Here is a 27,026-nt window from a genome sequence, read left to right as displayed (position 1 = left end):
CCACCATGTCCATCCTCACTTTGTAATTGTCGAAAATAACGCACATCTGCACCAGCGTTATGGCATAGTAGCGAGTACACCCCTGTCCTGAGATAAGATCATCCTGTAGTGCACCACGGGCTCCCCTCCTCCCGCTTAATGGTACGGCCCGGACGGCTGCTCTGCAACGTGGAGCTGAGCGCCGAGGTTCAGTCTTATCGCAGCGGGCACGGTGGAGGACTGCCGGTTACGCGCACGGGCATCGGGAGCATCAGAGGGAAACTGTACAGCAGAACAAACAAACACAAATGGATATTTTGGTGACTTTGATGCCTCTTTTTTTCCTCACAAAACCAGGTAAGTCCCGCAGGCGTTCAGCTGACACCCGGGGTGGCGTTCTGGTTTTAGTCCACACCTGGTCTGCTGGGGTACCTCTCTTCCCGGGGATCTGCGTCTTTGCGCTCAGGCAGGCTGTACGTTTAGCGGGTCGACCACACATTAGAATGAACTGTTTATTTACACTCTTAGCGCTGAAACAAGGTCGAAAATTGTGCGTTGCAGATTGCAGGGTTATTCCTGCGCATAGCGCACATAGCCCATGAGGAAAACAGGTGTTGGCATGGTAAAAAAAACACACACCAAACAAAGATAAACGTTTATTTAATCATTAGCAATTCGGGAGTATACTTGCTATTTCTTCTGCACATCTATGATTCACATTTTATGAGTAACAATGTAAATTTGAATTCCCTGTATAAACTGTAGGCTATGTGTCAAAGCAATATGTCTGTATGTACTTCTTCATCATGCCAGTTACACACTGTTGTTGGACGTCCTCTCTCAACAGTTTTGGGTTTTGGATCAGATCAAGATTACCAGATTGATATCATCAATGAACTTGACCTGGCTAATGCCACCTATGGAATTACCCAAGTCGCGGGGCTACACAACAGCAGCAAAGCCTTCTTGTTTCGAGGTAAATAATTAATGTGTGTGCATGTGTGTGTGTGTGTTTGTGCGTGTGTGCACCAGAATTCGTGTCCTTGTGCAGACACACGGTGATCAACTTAATATGCATGCTCTGTGTTATCAATGTCACACCTTTCGGTCACAGGATATCGTCAGCATCACTCCTGATTACAATTAATTTGACCTCGATTGCCAATGTTCAATGCATCTTCATCCGACAGCGTCTATACCCTCCCAGCCTTATTATTGTTGTAACATTGGGACGACCGGTCTAGCTGTTAATTGGCTTTGTGCTGTAACTTTAGCCTGTGTGTCTGGGCGGTTCAATGGTTACTTAATGCAATGTATATGTATAGTAATGTGTTATCATTTCGTCACAATTTAAATTGCTTTAAAATTGATCTTATTTTCGTAACATTGTAGTTTTGTTGCATTTACCCAAGAGATATGCCACGATTGTGAGTCATTTGCATACTGTGTGTGTGTGTGTGTGTGTGTGTGTGTGTGTGTGTGTGTGTGTGTGTGTGTGTGTGTGTGTGTGTGTGTGTGTGTGTGTGTGTGTTTGAACACACGTGTGAGCCAAAGCGTGCTTTGACGCGCGTGCTTCCCAGTGTCGGATGGGCGTTGATCCACAGGAGTAAATCGTTTATCATCTCAACGCAAAAAGAGCAAAAATGAAAATGTGCCCTCATGAAAATAATAACACAGCAGTTTCTCATTTAGGCAGAGGGGGAGTCAGACGGGATACTAGCGCAGTGGTTGTAGCGTAGCGTCAGGTATGCACCGCTACCACACAATGTGTGACTCCATTGGGCTTAGATTATTGGATTCCTTCTGTTTCTTTATGTATCGATGAAAAGATAGGCGATGCACCAGTCCACCCTGGAAGATGGCATCCCCGCCCCAACTACCCCCCACCCCCGCCCTGTCATCCACCCCCGTACCCACCAGCCCGCCCCACTGACCAGACCGTGTGAAAGCAGGGGGTCTTAGCCATGAGGGAGGGGAGGGTGAATATTGAACGAGCGAGCCCGAGACCCGAGCTTTCCGTCATGACCTATTTAACACTTTGCCCACTGCCGTGTTGATTTATGGCAGCGACCAGCCCTGCATCGTCTCTCACAGCCTTCAGGCCCAATTGAACCTCAACTGGATTCCTTAAAAATAAAAAAAAATGCATTAAAGGGGGAAAGACCAGCAAATGGGTTGCAATCAAGTGGTGTTGTTTTTGGAGGGGAATATTTATTTCCTTATGAAACATGCTATAGGCAATGTGTAGACCGTAAATATTAATTGTTGGTTTTGTTTTGCCACACTGTATTCTCCAGCTGTATTCTGTGTTTGACTGAAGGGTCAGCGGTGTGTTTTAATGATTCTGTGGGGATGTTGGTGGTCGTTTCTGCGAGGAGAGAGGGATCGGATATCACTGTTTCTCCTAAGATTCTTTGTCCAGTATCGGTGCTGAAGTGCACCATGGTGATGTGTAAGTGCACACTGCTGGATGTGCACTTGCACGGTTCGGATGTGCACTTGCACGGTTCGGATGTGCACTTGCACGGTTCGGATGTGCACTTGCACGGTTCAAATGTGCACTTGCACGGTTCAAATGTGCACTTGCACGGTTCGGATGTGCACTTGCACTGTGCTGATGTGAACGTGCACTGTGCTGATGTGAACGTGCACTGTTGATGTGAACGTGCACGGTACTGATGTGAACGTGCACGGTACTGATGTGAACGTGCACGGTACTGATGTGAACGTGCACTAATGTGCTCGGGCACATGCACTTATGTGCTCGGGCACATGCACTAATGTGCTCATGCTCAGTGCTGGTGTGTGTGCGGCAGCAGAGAGGTTTTTTGTGCGACTGATTTCCGTCGGGCTCTGGTGAAGTCCAACAGAAACGGTCTCGTACTCTGTGGTGTAACATCACCACGTAACAGGGAATATCCTGCGAGCAAACTATGTGTGTGAGCCAAATTGATCTGGCGTTAATTTTGGCGCAGATACACTTTTCAGTCTACGTTTAGTAGCCATCCCATCGACTGGGTTTCAAAATACTGTTGCTTCTACACAATCCAATATGGAGGCTGCTTTTTATCAGAGACTTGTATGTGTTCCTGTGTGTTTTCTCTGTATGCTTCCTAAATCTTAAGCCATTGATGGGATTAAGCCACCGTGTCATCATACACCTTTTATTCTTCTATAGCAGATCCCTCTTTCGCCGTTAGTCATTTTCCACTACATTTCTCCAATGGCAATAATGACCATGTTGTAACAAGGGAGATGGAGCAGTTATGTGTGTTAAGTAAAATAAATCTATTTTTGTGGCCAACATAATGCACATTTAAAAAAAACTCATTGCATCCAGAAGACATGCATTTACATTTAGGGCATTTAGAAGACGCTTTTATCCAAAGCGACTTAGAATAAGTACATGCAGTACATGCCATGCGATGATGCATTGATGAGAAAATGTTGATATATTTTCTTTAATTTCAACAGCAGGTTGTGTGTAGGCATCTCCTGTGTGGCATGGAGTAGGCACAACCACTAGATGAGGGAGGGGTTGACCTATATCCTCCTAAATGAGTATGAGCAACCATTTAACCAAATTCAAAGAGGTCCAGTTTGAGAATATTTAGGTCCGGAACACCGTAGGCCTATTGTCTCACTTAGCATTAGCGTTATAATTCAGTTCCTATATATTGAAGAAGCCTAGTAGTTAGGGTTAATAATACTTATCGTGATGTTTTCACATTGAAAAGGAGATATTTCTAGTACTTAATAAATGATTAAATTGAATTCTCTCATTTCAAGTGAAATAAGGACTGCATTTACAAAAATGCATAATGGCAGGAGCTTGTGAAAGACGTCCATTTTAAAATAAAGTGCTTTATTTTAGTTTTTTTTTTTTATAAAAGGTAGGGTATTGCTCGAGTTTTACTTCCTTCTTTTCTGTTCACATTATTGTCCTCAACACTCTTGACTAATTTATCAGCAATCAGCAATCTCAACACATCGTAAAGACGGTACAGCTTAAATGACTAATTTCTCTGTGTCTCACTTTCTCCCTTAAAAGGGTGATATTATGCCACCAGGTGTGAGTATGATTAGCCATTATGAGCGGTTCGAAAATCTGATGTAGGATAGATAGTAGACTGATCTATCCAGCGTACATCTAGGTGGACACGCCCCCTTGTGATGTCACTAAGGTACAGGGAAGGGCCGACGGCTTGTAATGAATAATCACACTCACACCTGGTGGCATGATATCACCCCTTTAAATCCCACTCCCCCACTCTCTCTGGCTCAGTCAGAGAAGTGAGCTCTAGTTTGTCCTGCCGGGATTTTAAATCTGGGCTGGGAGGGCGTCGGCCGTCGGGACCATTCTCATACACATGAAAAGATGCTCATTGGTGAGGCTGGAATAATATGTGTCTGCTCAGTGTTTAACGCTGCCTCACTGCTTCAAGAGATATACTGGTTTTGAACTGCCAGTGGGACAAAGGAACTGTCTATTGTGGATTTACAGCTATTTTCGCCTTCTGCTTTTTCTCAATTTAGAGCGCGGCATGTGAAATTACTTTCCTCTAAACGTCTCCGCCTTGGAATGCACAGATTTGATTGGTTGAGCAGCAGCACGTGGGATGATTTACAACACATGCAATTGGTCGGTTAGACTCCTGGGCTGTTAAACCAGTCCTGTAATGGCAGTTAAACTTGCACGCTCTGTCAAAACGTAATAATTCTCAATAATTGATCCGTTATAATAGGACGGCGTCTGGACCGGACCTGTAATGAGCTCCGTGTTTTAGTGACCTCTGCTAAGAACCAATAAAACCAGATTAATCATACAGTTTGTTCTTGGCATAATTTCTTCTTTGAATCCTGAAAGCATTTATAACTTGATTTGAACACGGCCAACACTAATATCCCACGGACTAAATCCAAATAGGGCTTATTGTTTTAGTTAAAGCAACTTTTGGACTGGCCCACACTCGTAGATTCTCTGTGTTCTCGTGGTGGTGGTGGAATCAGCCTATTATTACCACTTGTCAGCTTGTGTGCATTTTAAGAACTGAAATATGTCGTGCCCAACCGGCATCCAAGCCTGAAATCACTTTATTCTGGAGGTTCTCAAATAACTCATCTCTGGCGCGTGGATCCAACATTTTAGCCATAGAAATTCTCCGAAGTCCACCGCTCACACGCCTTAAAATCTCCTGACAGATCCTTGAAGTTGCGGAAATATGCTAGATGGAAAAGGACACTGTTATTGTTTTTTCCCCTTTCGTCAAATCCTCCAATTTCATAGGAAGTCATAATCTTGTTGCCAAAACTTGTGACCATGTTAAGAGGCTTGGGGAAACGCATATGGGTGCTAAACGGAGTGTATTGGCCCTTTGCTATGCCTGCAAGCCATAAACCTCACACAAATAGATGGCAAAGAAACAACCCCCAAATGACAAATATGAGTGTGTTTAACTGCAGATCCATGGTTCACAAGGTGAGGCCGAGGTTATAGTCTCTCGAAAGAAAGCCTTTCTTTAGTCTTGGTAGGCATCGAAGGTTATTCTGTTTGTGGTTGTTGATGCACTCCATCTTGGATGCTTTCTCTGCTCCTCTGAACCCCACAGACACCCTGTTTTAGTTGTAGAATGAATAGGGCTTAAATATATACACATGCAGGCTAAAAGGTATAGCATTGACGCTAGTCGCAGCTAAGCCTTTTGGTTTACATTTGTACTATTTATGCTTGCTTTTTTGGTACGTTTTGCAGAAAGTGAATCATTCTCACATAGCTTTGCATAACAATGCATTTCATTAGCATATATAATTACAGTATTCCGGCAATACTCCACGTGCTGCCCTAGATAGAATCATACCATAACAAAAAATCTTGTTTAATATCACACATCGGGATCTAAGATCAATCTTTACACAATGTGATAGTTTCAGAATGTTATCTGATTTGTATTTACCTCTGTGAAGGGGGAATTAATTACGGGTGAGTGAAAAAGGCAATCACCCCCAAACTGGGATGGCTGTTCCTTCAGTCCCGGGCTTCTGGGTACCTGGGAATGCAGGGAGGCTAAAATTACAGGGAGCGGATCCACATTTCACCACAGCCTGCTTTATTCGCGGCATATCAGCAATGTGCATGTTACTCCTGTTTTAGAAGGCAGGAGTATGCCAATCTTTGATATGGGGCGACTGAAATGTTATCGTGCTTGTGTCAGGCAATTGGGCAGGAGAAGGGGCTTGGCTCCCCTCAAATGGATCCGTCAGTGTTCTTATGTGGGAGACGGGTCTGCCTGGAAAAGAGAGGGAAAGGGAGAACAGGGAATGTGGGACGGAGGCATAGAGCTTGCTGTGGCAGACTTCAACTGCCTTCACACCCACAATATATATAAATATATATTTGTTTTTTTCTGATTTAAGGAGCATGGTTGGGGGATTATGAAAATGTAAAAATACAGATGAGTGCAAAATGTATTTCTGGTAACATTTAGGCTGCCGAGAAAAAAAGAAGGCTTTAAAAACACAAATTTTAAAATGTACCTGGAAATCTGAGCTTTGGAAGACCAAAACAAAAGGTGAACCGGGTGTGAACTACCAGTACCTCACCACACTCGAGTTGCAGCACGCTAGCCTGGCATTCATTGCGACGGCTAATTTTAGCGCTGGTCTCCTTTTTTGAGCTTCATGTGGCACAGATATCACAGAGAATGCCCGCATGCCGCCAGGTCCCAGTGGAGGCTTTGGCCGGCCCTCAGACCCGCTGCAGATGAGCCAGGCAGCGTACGAACCGCGAGGGTCCATGGCTCCAGCTATCAAACCTTTCATCTTTTATGCATGAGTTTCCCCGGCTGTCCTCGTGGCGGAGGCGGCGAGACATTCGTCCCACCGCACAGGAACCACGGCGGAATTATTTCCTCTGAATAATTCATCGGACACAAGGGTGATATCTTTCAAAGGGGACAGCAATAGCTCTATTGCGCTCCCACCCCCCCCACTGTCAAATTAAAGGTAGGCTGGATAGTGGGGGCCACGTACAAGAGCCTCTATTTGGAATCTGGGAAACGGGGGGAATTATGTCATTGTCCACGGCTGGTGAGGCTCTGTAACCAAGGCTCGCTCTGGGTCACACCTCGCTCTCTATGGGGAAGCAGGACCAGGTAGCTGGTTAGTGTGAAGTGCAGTGTTTTACAAGACTAGGTAGTTGGTTAGTGTGTAGTCCAGTGTTTTAAAAGACTAGGGTAGTTGGTTAGTGTGTAATACAGTGTTTTAAAAGACTAGGTAGTTGGTTAGTGTGTAATAGTGTTTTAAAAGGCTAGGTAGTTGGTTAGTGTGTTGTGTTTAAAAAACCAAATAGTTGGTTAGTGAGTAGTGCAGTCACAGTGTTTTAAAAGACTAGGTAGTTGGTTAGTGTGTAATGTAGTGTTTTAAAAGACTATGTAGTTGGTTAGTGTGTAATACCGTGTTTTAAAAGACTAGGTAGTTGGTTAGTGTGTAGTGCAGTGTTTTAAAAGACTAGGTAGCTGGTTCGTGTGTAATACCGTGTTTTAAAAGACTAGCTAGTTGGTTAGTGTGTAATACAGTGTTTTAAAAGACTAGGTAGTTGGTTAGTGTGTTGTGTTTAAAAGACCAAATAGTTGGTTAGTGTGTAGTGCAGTGTTTTAAAAGACTAGGTCGTTGGTTAGTGTGTAGTGTTTTAAAAGACCAGGTAGTTGGTTAGTAGTGTGTAGTGTTTTAAAAGACTAGGTAGTTGGTTAGTTTGTAGTTCAGGGTATTAAAAGACTAGGTAGTTTGTTAGTGTGTAGCGCAGTGTTTTAGAATAACAGATGGCTGGTTAGTGTGTATTACAGTGTTTTAAATTAACAGATCGTTGGTTAGTGTGTATTATATTACAGTGTTTTAAAATAACAGATGGTCGGTAATTGTTTAATAGTGTTTTAAGAGCAGATCATATTGACATGACCCCATCCTTGAGCACAGATCTACTACCACTAAGCTCTGCTAATAAGGCTGTGTGTGTGTGTCTATATGATCAATCTGTTCTACTCTGACATGTAATAATGGTTTTCTGCCGCTGTTAAGATACATTCCTCCCTCCCAGTAAAAGCACCCCCACTTTGGTAATGTCTCGGGGAATCCTATTTGAATTTGGAAATTCTCTGTCAGCTGCACCACATTCTTTTAAGAAGATAGTGTGTTGCTGATGCAAGTACTTTTCTTAACAATTCATCTTAGATGGGGTAGAAAGAACAGTGAGTGGCTCTGCTTTTCAGAAGCAGGACATGACTATTTACAAGACATTTGAAGCAATTCATCATAAGCTACTCCAGGGCCTCCCTTTATTCAGGCTCATTATCACACCGACAGTGAGAAAGGTTGTCTGCCTCACTCACCGCGTATCTCTCTGTGCCCTCCGCAGAGCAAGCAGGGAAATTAACCCACAAAACAAACGTAAACACCTTGAGAAGCAAGCCATTCAGTTTCATTTCCATGTAGTGAGAGTATTTTCTAGACTGTGCTGTGCAGATAACCACGAGGCCTCTTCTCCGTCACAATGTGGACGTGATCAGTGCTCTGCCATTCCTTTGCTTAGATGCTATCTTGAGTCCCCTGTAATTGCTTTTACCTTCATTACGATGGCCCTGTAACCTTATGTTCAATTTGTTCCACTACAATCTATCCTGACGTATATTTATTTTTTATTACAGCCTTTGGGCGGCTTATTGCAAGGGGGAAGAGTAATAATCCTGTGTGTACTGTTGTTAGGGAATCCTAACTAAATGGCAAGGAGTGAACTTTAGAGGTGGCTCTCAGCGGACCACAGTGTATCACACAAACAACACATCATCGTGACGAGGGAAGAGACAGAAGGGCGATAATAGCAGACACACAAGTGTAGAAACAAAAACAAGAACACTGGCACATGAGCCGCTCTCTCATGGATGATTACCAATCCACTGTCTGAGACTCAGTTCTGTTCATGATTAGCAAGGAACTGCAGCTGATGAGCTGTTCTCAGATACGTAGCTCTAGATGGCGTGCTGATGGGGGGCTCCAAGGAACAGAGCTGGGACAACACGGCGCCCATTAGACGTCAAGCTCAGCCAAAGGGTTCGAGCCTGAATGTCATGGAGATATGACACAAAATGGACGGCATTTTTATAGCGCTTTTCTAACTGGTGGCCACTCGAAGCGCTTTACAATATTATCGAACATTCACCCCGTTCATGCACACATTCACACACCGACGGCGGAGTCAGCCGTGCAGGGCGACAGCCAGCTCGTCGGGAGCAGTCAGGGTGAGGTGTCTTGCTCAGGGACAACTCGACACTAGGAGGAGCCGGGGATCGAACTAGCAACCTTCCGGTTACCAGCCAAAAAAAACAACATAAAACACCTATTATACAACATTTAAACGTCAATACATTGTAATGATAAAAAACACATTAGGGAAAAGATATGTTCTACCGACTCGCGCTTCGCGGTTGGCGTAGTTGGCCTGCCGCTCATCACTGCCTATCCTTCACAGATACTGATAAGAAAAGAACCCAGTGCTTCATATCTTTTTCTGTTCGGCTGAGTATAATTCCAAAGGCATTGCATGTTGTGTCAGCTGGTCACACTATCTCCGGGACCTCGAACCTCCCGACGTGCTCTAGAGGGGGAAGCGGCTGACCTTGTGCTTATTACTATGGAGATGAGCGCTCAGCGTAATCTCCCCCTCCTCTGTCTGCCTGCGTCGCCGCCGTTTACTCCTTCACATCGGGAACCACTCGCTACCGCGCACACGCACGCACGCACATACAAACGCACTTGCACTTGCACGCACGGACGCACGCAGGCACGCATGCACGGCACGCACATACGCGAACGTACTCGTACGCAAGCAAGCGTGAACATACACAAACCTACATACACGCACGCACCAACACACTCGCGCATTCAGGCAAGCACGCACGCACGCACGCACACACATACCCGTGTGCAGTTCAGAGCGCTGTCACAAAATCAACCTCTTCCAATTTCATTCCCCCGTCACTCCTCTTTCTGAAAGAGCCACAGAGAACGGATCTGCATATTCCTTGGCGCTATTGAGGAGCATCTGCCATTTTTTCTTTATCCAAGAGATCCAAATTTATTTTATGTCATGTTTGAGAGGAGACGATCCAACTGCTCTCTGTGGTGGGTGTGTGTTCGCGGTGGTTGGCTGGCGTCCTGGCAGGGTGACAGTGTGAGAGTGGGGGAGGGTTTTTAGACCAACACGTATTCAAGACCAGCAACGATTCTGGAGGGAACAGCAATGGCATTGAGTGAATTAGTGGCTATATTGACTGTACTGTGGCTTAACTCTGGTCAGAAGATACAACATATAGCGAAGGTGTACACCCTGCTGTGATCCGCGCCAGCTGGAATCAAGTCCTCGCTTTGATCAGCCTAGGAGCCTCGATTTAGAAGTCTATTTTGTGACTCTTTCATACACTGTGGTAAAAACACTGCATTTACTGGTTTGGCTCAACGGAAACTAATCGCTCTGCAACTGAGGAGTAGGTTGGTTGAAATCTCCGCCATGTTGACATGTCATTGAGCAAGGCACTAAGGGGTTGAGCTGTTTGGTGGACACTATCTCGTCGTAGTGTGAATGTGCTCATGCATGCTTGAATGTAAAGCATACAGTTTTTGCGCTTCGCTCGACTGTAGCGAATGAAAAATGTGTTGTTGTCCAGTTTGATTTGTCAATGTGATGAAAAAATGTTTTCCAGTTTATCTGTAGATGTAGAAATACAGAAAAAAAGCCTATATCGGTAAATCAATGTTATCAAAACAGGATAACTGCATTAGGAGTGACCTATGGGGCTAATCATAAGCCTGTCCAATCACAGACACTAGCCTTCTTGTACCAGTCCCACACCCTTTACATAACATTTCAGATCACACCTGGCATAATAGATCACTGACTGATATTCATGGCCGCCGCGTTGACTGCTCTGACCCTCTGCTGCGCTGTATCAAACGCCACCATCTTTGAGAGGCCAAGACTTGAAGTTCACATTACTCAACCGATTCTTCACTGAGTCGTTTATGTATTCATATGAATTCATTTGATGCATATTTTATGTAAAATACTTTCACGCCACATGACACAGAACTTAATATCACTGGATAAAAAGGACTCCGTTTTAGAAATGTAAACGTAATCCTGCTTTTGATGCTTTTTACTTTTTAGTATTGGTTTACAGGCCAGTCTTGTCCATGTATATCTCTTTCCACAGAGGCATAATGTTGCACAAACACAGGTGCCACTCATCAAACTAATTATGGGTCCATTTAATATAAAATATTTGTACTCAACATGTCCCAGATTGTAAATCCCTGAATAATAACAACTCATTGAAAAAGGTTGGGCAATGTAACCGGTATCTTGCTTTTTATGCCTTATACATACATTGGTTTACAAGCTAATCTTGTCTAAGAATGTATCTCTATCTCTATGTTCTTCACAGAGGCATACCGTTGGACAACCACAGGTGTCACTCATCACACTAATTATGGCTCCGCCTCCGCTCCTTTCATGTACGGGGACACAGGTGGCCGACTAAACGAGCGAAGAGAAGTCGACTAGCCTCGCCCGGGTACATAAAAGGAGAAGACCCCAAATGAGTGTTATTAGAGACACCCGTGACAAATCGTGTTTTTTTCCGACCCATTCAGAACCTCTGAGTTAGTGGCGTTAATAGGCCAACCGCTTTGCAAGTCTGCCTGTAATAATGGTATGTAATGAATTTTTATTTTACAAGGGAGCGGGGACAATATATAATGCTGAATAAAACCACAATGACACTCAATGGCCCATCAGGGAAACTGTGAAGGTATTATTGGAGCAAAGCAACTGAACACCTGCAACAGTGGTGTTTTTAGTTGTAGAAAATGAAAGTAGAAAAGTGAAAGTGTGTACCAGTCACTTACGTCACAGAGGAGAATGCTTTTACGAGTTGCACACTTGTAGAGTTCTTAATCGCAGGTGCACGAATCCTATTCTACAAATCACACATTTAGAAACTCATACGTTTACATTTTTGCTGCAGTGTTTATGGTGCTAAAATGGTGCTGTCACACCCGTAAGTCATGGAGAGTGTGTGCACATCTGCAAATCGGTAGGTGGATTCATGCAATGATAGTTGCACCCCTGAGGTAGAATACTCTCTCACCGAAAAATAGAAATGTGATGTTTTTGTTGCACAAACACAAGTCAGTAACTGCTGACGGCCTGGATCTTCCGTTATGAGCCTCAATTGCGAGTCTTTCGCTCAGGAATGACGTGCTCTTTTTGCTCTTACTTCTGCACCCCTCATCTCAGCTACTCAGTTGTTCGGCTCTGATAATACTTCATAGTTCAAGCCTTAATAATTCATAGTAGAAAATACAAGACGTTTTTGACAGCGTTTATTTTATCATAGTAAATAAATAGAAAAAACGCATAAAACCTTGTCGGACGGCTTCAACATCAACTTTGAATTTATGGACACATTTTTGGATCTGGGTGACCGGGGACTTAAAGAAATATATAATTTTGCTGATCATAAACCAGTGAAGGCACTAAAGTGTGACATGGCTGCCGCCTGACAGATACTCTACTTAGACTGTCACCACGGCGATTCACGATGCACTCCTAAGTTGTAAACAGGATTTCATGTTTTTTCTTCATCCTCCTCTGTTAAGCAACGCGGATCAAAGGAACCCGGGATGAGTGCACCAAAAGGCAATCTGTCATTTTGTTTTAGTCAGGGTTACCGGAGAAAGAGCCGTGTGAAATATATATGAAAAACGGAGAGAAAATGCTTCTTTTGCGTCTCGACCCGCGGCGCCGGCGGAGCTTTTCATCCGTCTCACGGTGCTGTGTGCGTCTCTGAGGCGAGGCGACACGCGGAACAACCAAGGCAGAGTCTTTTGATGAATGCAGTGCAGGCTTATTCAATCTCCCTGCTAAATGAATCCGGTTTGAGGTTGTTTGCTCCCGGAGCCGCCTCCTCGACGCAGGACAGCCGGGTGGGGGTGGATGGTGGTGTTGGGGGTGGGGTTGGGGTTGGGGGAGGGGGTGGTGGAGGAGGAGGAGAGGCGTCTGGTGCCTACAAGTCTGATACCAGCGGGTTATTATCACTCAGGCTTTTGGTTTTACAGTGCGATGCGGCTGAGCCCCGGTGAATGAATCAAAGTGACTTTCTGGAGGATGGAGGTTTCATCACATTGTGCTCGTTACTCCCCCACACACACACGCACCATCTTTCCTCTCTCCTTATTCCCCCCCCCACCACCACCACCACCACACACTCCTCTGCGCGTGTGCACACACTCACAACCCACACCGACTGCAGAAGAATAGTGGAGGCACGGGGAAACAAGTGGTACACACACTCCTAAGTTCAGGGTCCTTGTTTGCCAAGGAGAGGGGGGGGGGGGGGTGGCTGTCATTTCCTCTCACTTCAATAATTAATGTGTCTTGACTTCCTAATCCAAACCCCTACCTGTATGTACACGCCCCGAACGCACTCGCTCTCTCCCCAAAAATCCACGTCCCCCGGGAGGGAGACGAGCTGAGGGTGGGGAGACATCCCTCTCCCACACTGGGGAGCAGCCCGTCGTAAATCTGGTTACCTCATGATGGGTAATTAATACAGTTTTAGATGGCATTCCTCTTGGTGGTTTATTCCCCCGCCGGGAGGGTTGTATTTCTCCCTGTGTCTCTCACCCGTGTTTGGGGGAAGGTTGTAAATTGCGTCGCATTGTGTATTCACGTCAGTGCCAGTCGGCAAGAAAAAAAGCCTAGTTGGTTGTCAGCTGAGAGCCAAGCTCCAACCAGCAGGTTCCACCCCGATGGTGCGTGTGTGCGTGTGTGTGTGTGTGTGTGTGCGAGGTGTACATGTGTGCGCGTGTCCTTGCAGCCACAGACGCGATCGTCACAGGTGCCTGCCTTTGTTTTGCCACTGAGCTGTGACAGAGATGATTCCTGTGAGAGTAGCGTGGCGCCTTTGGGTGACCTTAGGTTGTATTATCTCCACGCGTGTCTCCTACCTGGATGTCCTTTGCTGATCTTATCAGGCCGGGCCAGCCGCTCACGTTGCCCACGCTGATCCACGGGGACGCTGTGCTCAAGGCCGGCCGTCTGTCCCTCTAAATGAAAGGCAGAGGCTCATCCTTAAGATATTAATACCGACTAAGACATTGGTTTATCAGATAAATGAATAATGTAGTGAGTCATTTACATTTGCAGTACAGATATTTAGAAGACGCTTTTGTCCAAATTACATTTGGCAGGAGAAAGAGATACAATATATCGTTGTCGGATGTTCATAGAGCCAAGTGCAAAGCACTAACAATTGGTTAACCCATTCCCCGTATACAACTATGCTAGCTAGGATAAGATGCTTCACAATGATATGTACTATATTTTAAGTGCCAGGACTTACAACATACAATAAGGGGAGGTTGGGGGGTGAAGTGGGGAGGCTATGCAGAGTCTAGGTTAACTTGTGAGTCTTAGGTCAACTGCAATACTAATTTCTTTACCGGCAAGAGTCATTCTATTCTCACAATATCTATTCCACATCAATATGCTACAGTATTCAGGCTAGTGTTGCAATGGTGTTCAAATATTCCCACCGGGGATATTTTTCTGAGAACATTGCTGCTCGGGGCAACACCGCAGTTGGACAAAAGAACGAGCGAACAAATCCTTCTCTCTCTGAATCCGACGCAGGGGAGACCATTGCTGCAAATGTTGCTGTTATTAATAAACTAACCGTTCTTTCATTTTCCTTTCTAAAGCGGTTAAATTCATTCAACAAAGGTGTTATTTGTATAGCGACAAAAGCGAGGAGACAATATAGCTTTTTAAGGATTGCTGTGTTTTGCTTGCTTTTGTTCCTCTTTGCTAGCAGCACCATCACAATGACTGGGGCTAGCAGGCTGCTTCTCGAATCTATCTGGAATCGCGCCCAAATTCGTAACTTTCGACTAGCTTGTAGCTTCAAATCACCTGGACACATCTGTAGATAATGCCGATTGATAGGGATTCAAATAATGTTATCAATAAAATCAGGGTTCTTTGTTTTGGCACCGCAATGCTGGAACGAGCTCCCTGTCGACGTCAGGACCGCAGAGTCGCTCACCAGCCTCTACAAGAAACTCCATACTCACTTGTTGTGATTTCACCTGGACTCTGCATAACCTCCCCCCAACGCCCCTTCCCCTCCCGTATTCTCCTAAAAACAGCCTTCTCGCGCACTTATTGTATTGGTGCTATGCAGAGTCTAGGTGAACTCTGAACAAGTGCGTCTTTGATATAAATATTGTTCGGTAAATATCGTATTGTGGCTGATATTATCTGCTTTTAAAAGTGTTGCTTTGTGCATTCAGTTTTCATTTCACAGTTTCACACTAGCCATGGCCTTCTTACAACAATAACTGTATTCACTGGCACTCTTTGCTCAGCCACAGCTTGTGTATTCATCCCATCTTCACAATTTGCAGGCAAGGTTGTCTGCGAAAGGCCTTGATGACATTTTAGTAGTACCTCTCAAGTCAAAGTTTGGGACCTGCTGCTATAACTGATATACTCCACAAATAACAATGCTGGTCAGCCTGCCCCTCTCTCTTTACTAACAAGAGTGTCCTGCAGGGAGCTGTTCTCATCTTACCATCGACTTTCCAAAAACCCTGCCACTCACACACACACCAACACAGCCAAGCTACTCTGGGTCAGTTCCTGTCACACAGAGGCACAGCCAGTTATCGCAGACGGAATCCTCTCCAGAACACTGAACATCTCCCAGTTTTTTTTCCCACCTACTACCTGGGGCGATGTTACAATGTCACACGTTGCCACTCTTAAGTATACAGGTGCAAAGGTAATTAGTGGGTGATAGATAGTATACTTTCTTCATCCTCTTGGGGAAATGCAGGTATCAAGTAGCTCATGAAGTCAGTTAACAGACGATAGTACAATTGACAAACGAGTAAAAGTCTATCAAATAAGTAAATACAATTTTGCAATTTAATCGAAATGGCATCAAATAAATAGGGCAGATAGGGCAGTAGGACGCTGGTTCTGCTGGACTCCCTCTGTGGGTCTGGCTTTGTCGTGCCGGGTTATGCTGGACCCTAGGGTTGGGCGATTAATCCATTTTTAATCGTAATTCGAATTAATGGTTTAGAACGATTTTTTTATAAGAAAAAAAAAAGTTGTAAAAGTTTTCTGTGTGTACAGAACTGTGTGTAGAGTTTGCTTAAAGTCTGTTGCAACCGAAAGACGGAGCACAACACATTTATTCAATCTCTTAAACTGAGGCACGCAGCAGAGTGGTAGATGTGGGTACGTATTGGAAAATATTGTTTACAATCGATAATCGGGTTTGGTTTGAAATAATCGTAGATTTTATTTTTCGCCAAAATCGCCCAGCCCTACTGGACCCCCTCGGTGGGTCTAGCTGTGTCGTGCGGGGGTCTGCTGGAGGGGCCAGGGTCCTACCTCAGGCCCAGCATCGGCAGGGGCCGCGTGAGAACGTCCCGATCTCGTGGCGTACACATTCTGAGTCCCTCTTCGGATGGGTCCAGCACAGATGAAAGCCTGTTCCCGAAACGTAAATGAAAGGACCAGTCACGGTAGAGTTTCAGTCCATGATGATTGGGCGGCCAGTCTGCCCGCTAAACAAATGCTTGGGCGGCCAGTCTTCCCGTTAAACAAACTGTGAGAGTCTAGCAATCAAAGTAGTTTTCATCCAAAAAACAGACTGAATAAAAACGTTACAAGATTAACAGAAGTCGACACTGATTGTGTTGGAGTTTGTTTTAACAAAGTGAGGCAATATTTAATAATCAATGGCTGGTTCCGGCCAAGGCTAGACTGATAATCGTTGCGAAACTCAAACGTGAATATCTGGATGGTTGCATGAGGCCAGACCATCGGCATTGTGGGTAAAAGAAACCTTAGCACTCAAGGCTACATTAGAAAACACATCAGCGTCAGTTCTTTCCCCTGTGTGCACAGGTTCTGTTACTGTGTTTTTGTGTGTTTCATGAATGTGTGGTAGTGTGTGTACCCGACCATGTTATGTTTTTGTTATGTTTGTGTGTGTGTGTGTGTGTGTTTGTGTGTTGGTGGGGGGGGGGGGTGTGGGGTGTTGTTTGCGTGTGTATGTATGTCTGTGCCTATCCGGGCAAAGTGTAATTGTGTGACTGTGAAAGCAATGAGCACCAGCTGTGGTGTTAAACCCAAACCGGTGCACGGGGGGATTGCAAGCACGCACGCACGCACGCACGCGCCATTATTAATATCCAGTCTGTCACCCTCGAATATAAGATTGTCTGTTTGTTCTAGTGTATGTGTGTAACATCTTGCGTGTAACAATTGTACAGTATGTGATTAGGGAGTTTGCTTCCATGAGAACACAACACCCAAGTTCAGGCCAATTCCCCCATGACAAGTTTTGCACATTTCTGTTCAAATAATGCATGTGCACTGTGTGATGGAGAGCCAGAATGCTAATGCTATCATGGCGCGTGCTAGGGAATTCATAAAGTGAGGGTTTATTATGCCAATTTCTTGCCAATATCCAAGTTTACCTCTCCTACATACAGTATGTTCCCCTCTGTGTCCCTGGCTCGGCTCACTGCCGCTGTCTCTCTTCTGAATGTGACTGATGAAGAATCTAGGAGAAGTATCTTGATGGAGAAGCGCCTTTATTTGCCCACATACCTGTCTCTGTGTGGCTTTCTGTGTGCATCTCCCTTTGTCTATGTCTTTTTGTCTCTGTCTCTTTCTCTGTCCCTCTCTCCGTCTTTCTCTCTCTCTGTCTCGCTCCTGCTTTCGCTCTCTTGCTTTCTCTCTCAATGTTTCATTCATTTCAGATTCATTAAAGGTGCGATGTGTAGAATTTAGTAGCATCTAGCGAACGGCCTTTGCGGAAATGGAATATAATTTTCGAAAGTATGTTTTAATTAGTGCAAACAAAATATGAATCATCCTGTTTTCGTTACCTTAAAGTGAACCCGGTATATCAACATCCCAGAAGCCTCGGCGTGCTTCTACAGCAGCCCGGAAGGGACAAAGGGCTGTAGAGGAAGCATTTGAATTGTTTCATCGTAGCTATATAGTTTCAATATATGACTTAAAGTCTGACTAAAAAACGAATTGCAATTTCTATATCTGTCGAAGAACCTCATCACTTGACAATTGGCTGCTTAATGTTGTTGACGATTATTTATCTTTGGAAGTACGTACTGTAGTTGATACAATTGCAGCCTAAACTAGTTGCAACCTTACCCCTATGCCACTGAATCCTACACATACCAACTTTTTATGATTCAGTAAGCAAGGAGTTTTTCAAACGGGATAGAAGAATGTGGATGAGATCAGACCTCCTCTTCTGTTTGACTCACCGTCCATTCAGCCTCCAGCCTCTCCTTCCTCCTCCTTCATCCCCCTCCAGCGAGTGCCCTTATGTCAAGCTCTTACAATCTATGTTCCGACCAAAAAGTAGCTCCTTTGACCTTCGGACTGGGTATAGAGACCTCATTACAAGCAGGTTTTGTTTAGCAAATGTTAAAAGATCGATCGAGATTACATTAAATGTATTTAGTGGGTGTGTCTGAGGTACTAAAGCTCAAAGGAGCCAAGGGGCAGCTAGTCCAACTGAAACTGGAAATGTGTTTTAACGGGTATCGTTTCCTTAAAGGTAACGATACATTCAACACACGTTGGTTGTTAGCATTAATAGTAGCAAATGCCATCAGAGTTACCAGAGTCAAAAGTGTTGCCTTCAATGTGCTTGCAATGATGACTCCTCATTTTGTAATGATCAATCTACCAAATATTTAAATGGGACTGCAACAGTAAAGGAGTATGCCGAGATACCTGTAACTTGGCATTTGCCTGGCTTACCTTGATTCAACTGTCCCAGAGTGGTTAAATTCCAGATGCATCATTGTGCCTCTATAAGGGAAGTCTGCAGGGTAGGCATGTGCTTTCTGTTAGCCGCTTACATGGACATGCAGATCCTGCAGCCTGGCTCCGGTTCATGTGAGGTGCACCAGTTACCCTGAGCTTGGACCAACCGACCAGCCTTTGATAATAACATCGCGCCAAATCACGTCAGATGTAGCCTCATAGTAAATGAACCAAAAATAATGCCGGATTATCCATGAACCCTTTATACTGTCAAATTACTTGAAGGATAAATCAATTGTCAAAATTCGATTAATTTCAGTCCATCGATTAATCACCTTTGTTGTGTCCATGTATACATAAATATCTTGATTTATTGAACACAATCTCTTGTATCCACTAGTTGCTGACAGACTATATGGACGCACAACCTCTTCGCAATGTTTGCCACGAAGTTGACCTTGTTGTGACATGGCTGTTCTGTTCAGGCCAGATGGATGTGGTAGGGTAGACGTGGATGAGCATGTTAATGTGTGGAGTATACACATTAAGTTATCCTCTAAGAAACCGGCATCCAGACATGTTGACACTAAAAACACTGTCATTGTAGCTGGGTGTTGATGTTGCTTGCTGCAGTTTTATACGAGGTCGAATCCTTTTTCAAATCGATCCATAACGTTTTGCCTTTGTGCTCGATTGATGAGAGAAAAGTTAGCTGGTTGACGCTGCTGTCTTTGCTGAATTTCCCTGTTTACCGTCGCACAATGACGTCCTGTCATTGTGACTACCTGTCATTATGACTTCCTGTCGCTTTCATAGCATCTGTTGCTTTATGTATTGAATGTACAGCGAAAGGCGCTTTCACACCATATGTGACTAAACATACTGTAACTGCCACCTACGGCAAAGGTGCTGGAAACTTGGGAACTTTTTGACAGCCTTGTTAACTAATTGCCCACTGTTGATAAGTCGAGCAGCATGACATCTCAATGTCTAGAATCTTAATTTTGACACTTTTGTCTCTTGTTGTTTTTTGGATAATTAAACTTGAAAATGTAACGTCTGTGTGAGAGGCAAATAGCCAGCGAGAGGTTGGGTTGATTGGAGTGGAATGAGACAGCATTCATCAAAAGCCGGATAATTGCTCAACAATCACTCTATGAGAATTTTCATGCTAATTTTCTGAGTGCATATATATCTAGCAACTTAGCTCCCAGAGTTGTGTGCGTGACCGTTTGTTGCATGTCACAGCATTGTTTGTTTACAATTATTCAGAGGACTCTGATAGGAGTTGTGTGTGTGTGTGACCCAGAAGGCCTGTGTGGAATGCCTTCAGCGGGCTGTAGTCTGAATGTCTGGTAGCCGGCAGCAGGAGTGTGAGACCAGACAGGTCACCCAAGGGAATTTTAAAAGCCCTTGCCACTAAGCCAGCCACTGGCTCCTCCTAGACGGGACAGTCTGTCACCTCCAGCCCGAACCGCGATGCTCTAGGTCAAATCTGTCCTCTTGGTCTGCAAAAGCACATTCATCCATCAAATACCAAAACACATGGCAGGCTGAGGCCATTGAGAAGTCAAGTATTTTTGTCTATCTGTACATACATAATTCATGCTAGGAGTGTAACGGTTCTGTCAAATGTAGGTACATGCGGTTTGGAGCGCGCGGCAAACACGCACAGTTCAGCAAGGCAAAGAAAAGAATTGAGACCATTGACTTTGGCCCATTTTGGAGGCACAACCATAATTATTACAAGCAGTGATAGTTGATTAATTGTGGCAGGACTTTATACCTTACCGCTATTATTTACTGACGAAGAAACAACACAGACCATAGATAACGTCAGTCACTGCGCTGATTGCTGGTCAGTAGGAAACAGAAAGTGAGAGACCAAAGTAAAGTTGACAAACATCCAATATGATACTAACTTCACTGCATGGAGGTAGAGAATGGTGACCGGAGAGAGCCAGTAGTTGTTACCTCCTCCATTGTCATTTAAGTCCTGCAACATTAGGATTCTACGTTGACCAAGTCCAGCACAAAATGTGATGGATGAATCAGTGACCATGCCTGACATGCGCTTGTCCTGCCCATACTAGTGGGTCAACATGTTGAGGTGTATATGGAATCATCATCCAAACTTCAAACTGTCCAGGGCCGTAGGAGAGATTCCGGTCGGGGCTAGACCTAAACAACAAGGTTGGCTTAGTTCAGGGGGTAGGGCGGGTTGAATTGTAACCAAAGGGTTGCTTGTTCAATCCCCTGCTCCTCCTAGTTGATTGTCGAGTTGTTCCTAAGCAAGACACCTCACCCTAAGCTCTCCGGAGCTGGCTCTTAGCTTGCATGGTTGTCTCCGCCGTCGGTGTGTGAATATGTGTATAAATGGTTGCACGTTTGTTTGGATGAAAATGTCTGCTAAATGTAAATGTAAACCACTTACCTCCTTACTAACTTCTCTGAACTTTCAGCAAACATCTTCCAACCAACTCAGACCGATACAATAGAATCGCCAAAGGAGTGGGCATGTTCATAGTGTTCACAACCATATCCCACAGACTTAGATACATGGTTAAGATTACTGTGCTTTACAGCATGTTTCACTTTGTTTATTGTTGGAGGAATGTAGGATTTGATGCCATAGTGAGCCTTCTCTTGGTTAATAAAGGGAAAAAATATATATATCTATATAGAACCGAACCGAAAACACATGAAATAAAACCAAACTGGGACGCAGCTGAACTGCTACACCTATAATACAACCACAATATGTATGTGAAAATGTGTCATCATTCGTGTTGGATCATTTATAGTTCCAGGCTTTAATGTTCAGATGCAAATGATCAGATGCCCCAAACCCGGGTACGGTTAAAATGGCTGACACAGGTGAGGGGTTTCCAGGCGCTGATGTGTTCTCCACCATTACCCTCATCCCTCTTCCTAATACCCGCCTCCAGCCTCAGACCGTCGCATGCTTAGCAGGCTAATGGAGCGATCCGCCGTATACAAGGGGAGGCAGAAGCAGCCGTATCACATCCCCTCCTTTTATAGTCGTCTCTTCTGCTGCGTCTTTCCAGATGTGGGGAGAGCTGTGTATGCTCCAGAACACCTCACGGAGAGGGTGGTGCAGATGTTCCGGAGTAAGACGGAGTTCACCTTCCTGGCCTCCATCCAGCAGAAGGCGTCCACCTCTGGAGTCATCTTCTCCATCCACGAGTCAGAGCACAGGTACGAAATGCACCAGCCTGCGCACGTGCTCGCACACACGCAGATATGCGCACATGCACAAACTCCCATGCGCGCACACGCGCACAGACACGCGTGCACAGACACAGTAAGCAAGGGCACAGCTGGGTGTTGTTGAGAGTAATACTGCCTCTTAAACATAATTGTAGAGACTTTTGATCTAGTAAAGAACAATGTCATTTTGATTGCTCCCAGTCTGTGTTCCAACCCCCTGACAAAGAATCAGGTCTCCCAAATGCTGTAGGACCATGGTTAATCATAAAATATGTGTGCAAACGGAAGATATAGCATGACAGAAAGGGGGATCAGAGCGGACACACTGCACATACTTTATGTATGTTAACTCTCCACTCAGAATGGCCCTATAAATCAGAATCAGTGTAGGATCATGATGAATATGTGCCGCTGCCTCGGTTCAAGCTCCACTCAGACATAAAACTTTGTAATGGAGCTGTCACGCAGTCGCCTAGCCGCGGTAACAGGTACACATTTCCTCCGAGCCTTTCCTCTGAATTTTCCCAGCGATAATGGGTGTTGCAGGTTTTTTTCTTGTTTTCGCAAAAACTAGCGTTGAAATGAATCGGTTATGATTACAGAGTGGGAAAGGCCACAGGTCTGACTTGAGTGGCACCTGTGAGTTAGACTCCCCCCTCCCCCCTATCCCACCTGGGGATCTATATGGGCAAATTGTTTTTAAAGGGCAGGCAGCATTGATTCCCTCCCACTCCCCTCCCACTCTCCCTCACCCTTTCTCCCCCTGAATCCTGCTCTTAAAGGTAACAGCTTTCAGTTCTCTAAAGAACCCTGGCAAAGTGAACTGCCATGGAACGACGGCGTGGTGTGGGGCCTGAATGCTAAGTGTGCGAGGTGTTGTCAGCGCGGACATGTGTTCTGTTGTGTGTGGGCATGGACATGTATGCTATGTTCCCTGTGAAAATGGCCAGACTCATACTTAGTCCCTGCTGTGTGTTGTACCAAGGTCACCTTGAGAACCCAGAACATTTCCATCCCTGCTCCGTCTCCGTCTCCCTCTCGTCTCTCTGCCTCTCTTTCTCTTTGTCTCTCTATCTCTCTCGCTCCGTCTCTTGGCCTCTCTTTCTCTTTGTCTCTCTATCTCTCTATCTCTCTCCGTCTCTCTAGCTCCCTCTGGGAAGCGTATCTCACCTTTATCTCCTGCCATTTTCTGCCTTTATGGCCCCCTCTGTTTTCTTCTCTTTGCTCTCTCACACACACACACACACACACACACACACACACACACACACACACACACACACACACACGCACACATGCACTCACACGCACACAATACATTCACACGCACAAGCACACACTCATTAGCTGCAGGCGTAATTGTTGCACAGCAGGCTGGCCAAACAACAGCAAGGCTAATTGAAGCCAACTGACTGTAATCTACCGCTGAAGGCAGCAGAGCAAGACCACATGCACCACGGCATGCGCGCACATTTAGCGGCCAGCCGCTGTCGGACTAAAGCAAATGTTGCCATAAAGAGACGCTCAACGACCCTCGGACGCAACCGAGCGGTCTGATGTGCAAGCAGGAAGGGCGCGACCATCTCTGGGACACTTTGATGACCCCTGAACCCATTGGAAACCATCGCACCAGTTCTCACTCTGTATCTTTGAAATGTTTCTGCGAATTTGCTGTTCAACTCTGTTGAAATACTTTCTCACCCTGAAACACGGTTATTATTTAGGGTCCTATTATAAAGCATTTATTTAGTATCGAATGGATGGTAAATGGACTGCATTTATACAGCGCTATTCTAACAAGTGGCCACTCAAAACGCTTTACAATATTGCCTAACATTCAGCCATTCATGCACACGTTCACACACCGACGGCGGAGTCAGCCACGCAAGGGGACAACCACCTCGTCTGGAGCTGTTAGGGTGATGTGCCCTGCTCAGGGACACCTCGACACTCCAGGGTTCGAACTAGCAACCTCCCGGTTACCAGCCAACCCGCTCTACCTCCTAATAGTTTACTTCAGTGGATTTCTTGAAATTAAATCTTGCCATCTGACACTTTATTGACAACCCCCTGTTGTGTCCATGGGACTGACGCATCCATCTCTAACCCCCAGAACCAGTGCAGCTTTTCTTCCAAGGGCCCCATCAGGCCCGTCAGAGGCCTGGCTCTCTCCCATCATGGCGGACCTTTCAGTCAGCCGGCCATCGGACCGACAGCTCTCGCCGCGGCGACAATTCCAATCAGGCGTCCCCCCTGTCCCCTTCTCCCCTTCTCTGCCGCGCTCCCATCACAATCAAACCTCCCCCGCCTGGACCCAACTCCTTTATTCCCTCTCCCAGTTTGATAATATCCTCCCATCATCCTTCACTTCCATTCTCACAGGTAAAGAAATGGAAGAGAAACCTTCCACCGGGATTCGTTTTTCCTGGCCGAAGGCCCAGGAATACCACAGGTTTATTATTCCCACTTCGGATTGTACAGAACATATGTCGCCTTTTCTATTTTTTTTAATGTTATTTTTTTGGCAATGCAAGCAGTTTATTTCGCGGGCCTTTGCAGTGGCTCCCATTGTCAGCAGCAGAGGTGTCACGACCGTGATCAAACTAAAAGCCTGCCATTTCTCCCTGTTCCTCTCAACTAACCACATCCAAACATCAGTGGTGCACAGCCAGTGCTGCCACCTGCTCTGTTCACATGATGTTTCCCCCTGCACTGCTGGTCCTATTCTGGGCTGGCTTTTGCTCTCGCTTTCTCTCTCTCCCTTTCTCTCTCCCTCTGTTGCTCTCCCTCTTTCTCCCTCTCGCCTGCTCTCTCCCTCTCTTTCTCACTCTATCTCTCGCCTGCTCTTCCCTCTGTGTCCCTCTCTATTTCTATCTCATTTTTTCTCTCTCGCCTGCTCTCGTCTATTTCTCCCCATATGTTAAGAATACCAACAGTCACTTGTCATACAGGGAATTGTGCCTTGGCTCACGCTGTAGGGGGATCACATTGAAGGAGACTATCGGAGTAGGCCAGAAGACAGGGGCGGGCTATTGAAATGGAGATCCATACGATTAGCCATCATGCATTTACGGAGAATTACACTGCATGCAGTGTTGTTTTAATGACAATCCATTCATCGTTACCACCAGAGAAAGCTTTACAGCAGTGCTGCATCCATTTTCCTCAAGCGATAGATAATCTACTTATCTACTAATTGGTTTTGCTTGATTTGAGACCTACTCTGTAGCTTCAAAATCTTTACGTAAGCTGGACATCATTTCTTTAATTAACCTTTTCTAAACGGCAATGTTCAATTTCCGAAGCTCGATGGCATATCAGTATTTTTCGAGCTGACTTCAATCTTTTATCTTCCATCATTTTTTATAACATTGTATTTGATTTATTGAGATATTTCCTTATCGCTATAGAGATTTTTTCAATAAGAACCAAATGGGTATCAGCAGACATCTAATGATGACGGTCACCCTTCATTACTTTCTTTATCTTCAAAATACGAAGTCTTTCAATTTGACCAAGCCCGTACTTTTAGATTCTTTAGATATCACACCTTTTGATACCTGGAGGAAATTGCACCATGAAATAAAAAACACTTTTTGTGAAATCAATTTGGACAACGTTGAACCCTTGGGCAGCCTGTCAGTCATTTTTCAAACGGAGAAATAATGCCAACAGAACCAACAGAATCCATTGAGTCTGGATGCTTGGCGCTTTGTTCCTCTGTCTTATTTTTCTCCGTATGCCTACATATTTCTGTAAGAGTGGTTTAGCGCTGGTGTACACATTGGTGAAGGGGTTCCTTCCCCTTTTAAGAGCGACCGGATCAAGTGGTTATCCCTGTGCTGTTGCTCGTCCCAATAGTCGATCCTTCCACTTTCTTCCTAGCAGCTCGCCTGCGGTGCCAAAAACTTGTTCACCATCTCACTTGAGGAGTTACCATTAGCTACACGTCCTTATTCAACCCCGACGTGTATTTGCCCCCTCAAACAGGTATGATGAACTGTTTGTGTGTGTTTGAGTGATGTCTTTGTGTGTGTGTGTGTGTGTGTGTGTGTGTGTGTGTGTGTGTGTGTGTGTGTGTGTGTGTGTGTGTGTGTGTGTGTGTGTGTGTGTGTGTGTGTAGTACCCCGGCTGCTGTACGCTGCCAGGGAGGCTGCCTGTACTCCAGTATATTCCTAGCTCGTACAATCCCCCCCTGACATCCAAACACGTGAAGGATGGGCTGACGTTCGAGCCCTACATCTGGAGAAATGATACTGATTCCTCAGAAGAAGAAAGCTGTCAGGTGTTGAGTACTTTTCGTACACTGAGCCAAAGAGGGGGAACAATGTCACATGGATCCCCTCAAGATTACATGCGTAGCCTTTGGGTACCCTAAACAAACGATATACGAGCCCACACAACCAAACATCACTTACATTTGCATTTAGGGCATTTAGAAGACACTTTTATCCAAAGCTACTTTTTATCCACAGTACATTTGTCAGAAGAAAGAGAAACAATATATCACGGTCGGTACAGTAAGGATGTTCATAGAACCAAGTGCTAAGGACTTACTATATAGGATGTATACTAGGATAACCCATTCCCCGTATACAACAAAGCTAGCTAGGATAAGATGCTACACAATGCTAAGTACTATTTATAAGTGCAAGAATGTACGACATACAAATAGTGCTTAACAAGTGGCACATACATCTGTAAAGCACATGTGAAGAGCTATGTTTTGAGTTATATTTCATGGTCTGTTGGTTTGAATACTTGGTAATAAATATTGGGCAATGCCATAAAGTGTGAGTTTGTTTATGCATGGGGCAGAACTTGCAGATGATTGATAATCTGCCAGAATTAACGACCATGCCATTTATTTTCTTCTGTGACAAGT

At 45.0% G+C, this 27,026-nt stretch overlaps 1 protein-coding gene across 1 annotated transcript in view; it reads left to right on the top strand.

Moving 5' to 3' along the window:
- Positions 1-200: 200 nt before the first annotated feature.
- LOC115558186 (protein kinase C-binding protein NELL1) overlaps positions 201-27,026 on the top strand; it is a gene marked incomplete in the record, with an annotated part of 136,883 nt that continues 110,057 nt past the window's right edge. The window contains 3 exon segments of the mRNA XM_030376067.1: positions 201-336; positions 827-955; positions 21,979-22,129. Coding sequence (XP_030231927.1) covers positions 288-336; positions 827-955; positions 21,979-22,129 — 329 coding nt within the window.

Source organism: Gadus morhua, chromosome 14 (assembly GCF_902167405.1).
Source record: "Gadus morhua chromosome 14, gadMor3.0, whole genome shotgun sequence".
In the NCBI taxonomy this organism is placed as follows: Eukaryota; Metazoa; Chordata; class Actinopteri; order Gadiformes; family Gadidae; genus Gadus; species Gadus morhua.
Note: the sequence above shows the minus strand (reverse complement) of the source record. Positions and strands in the feature narration are given on the sequence as shown.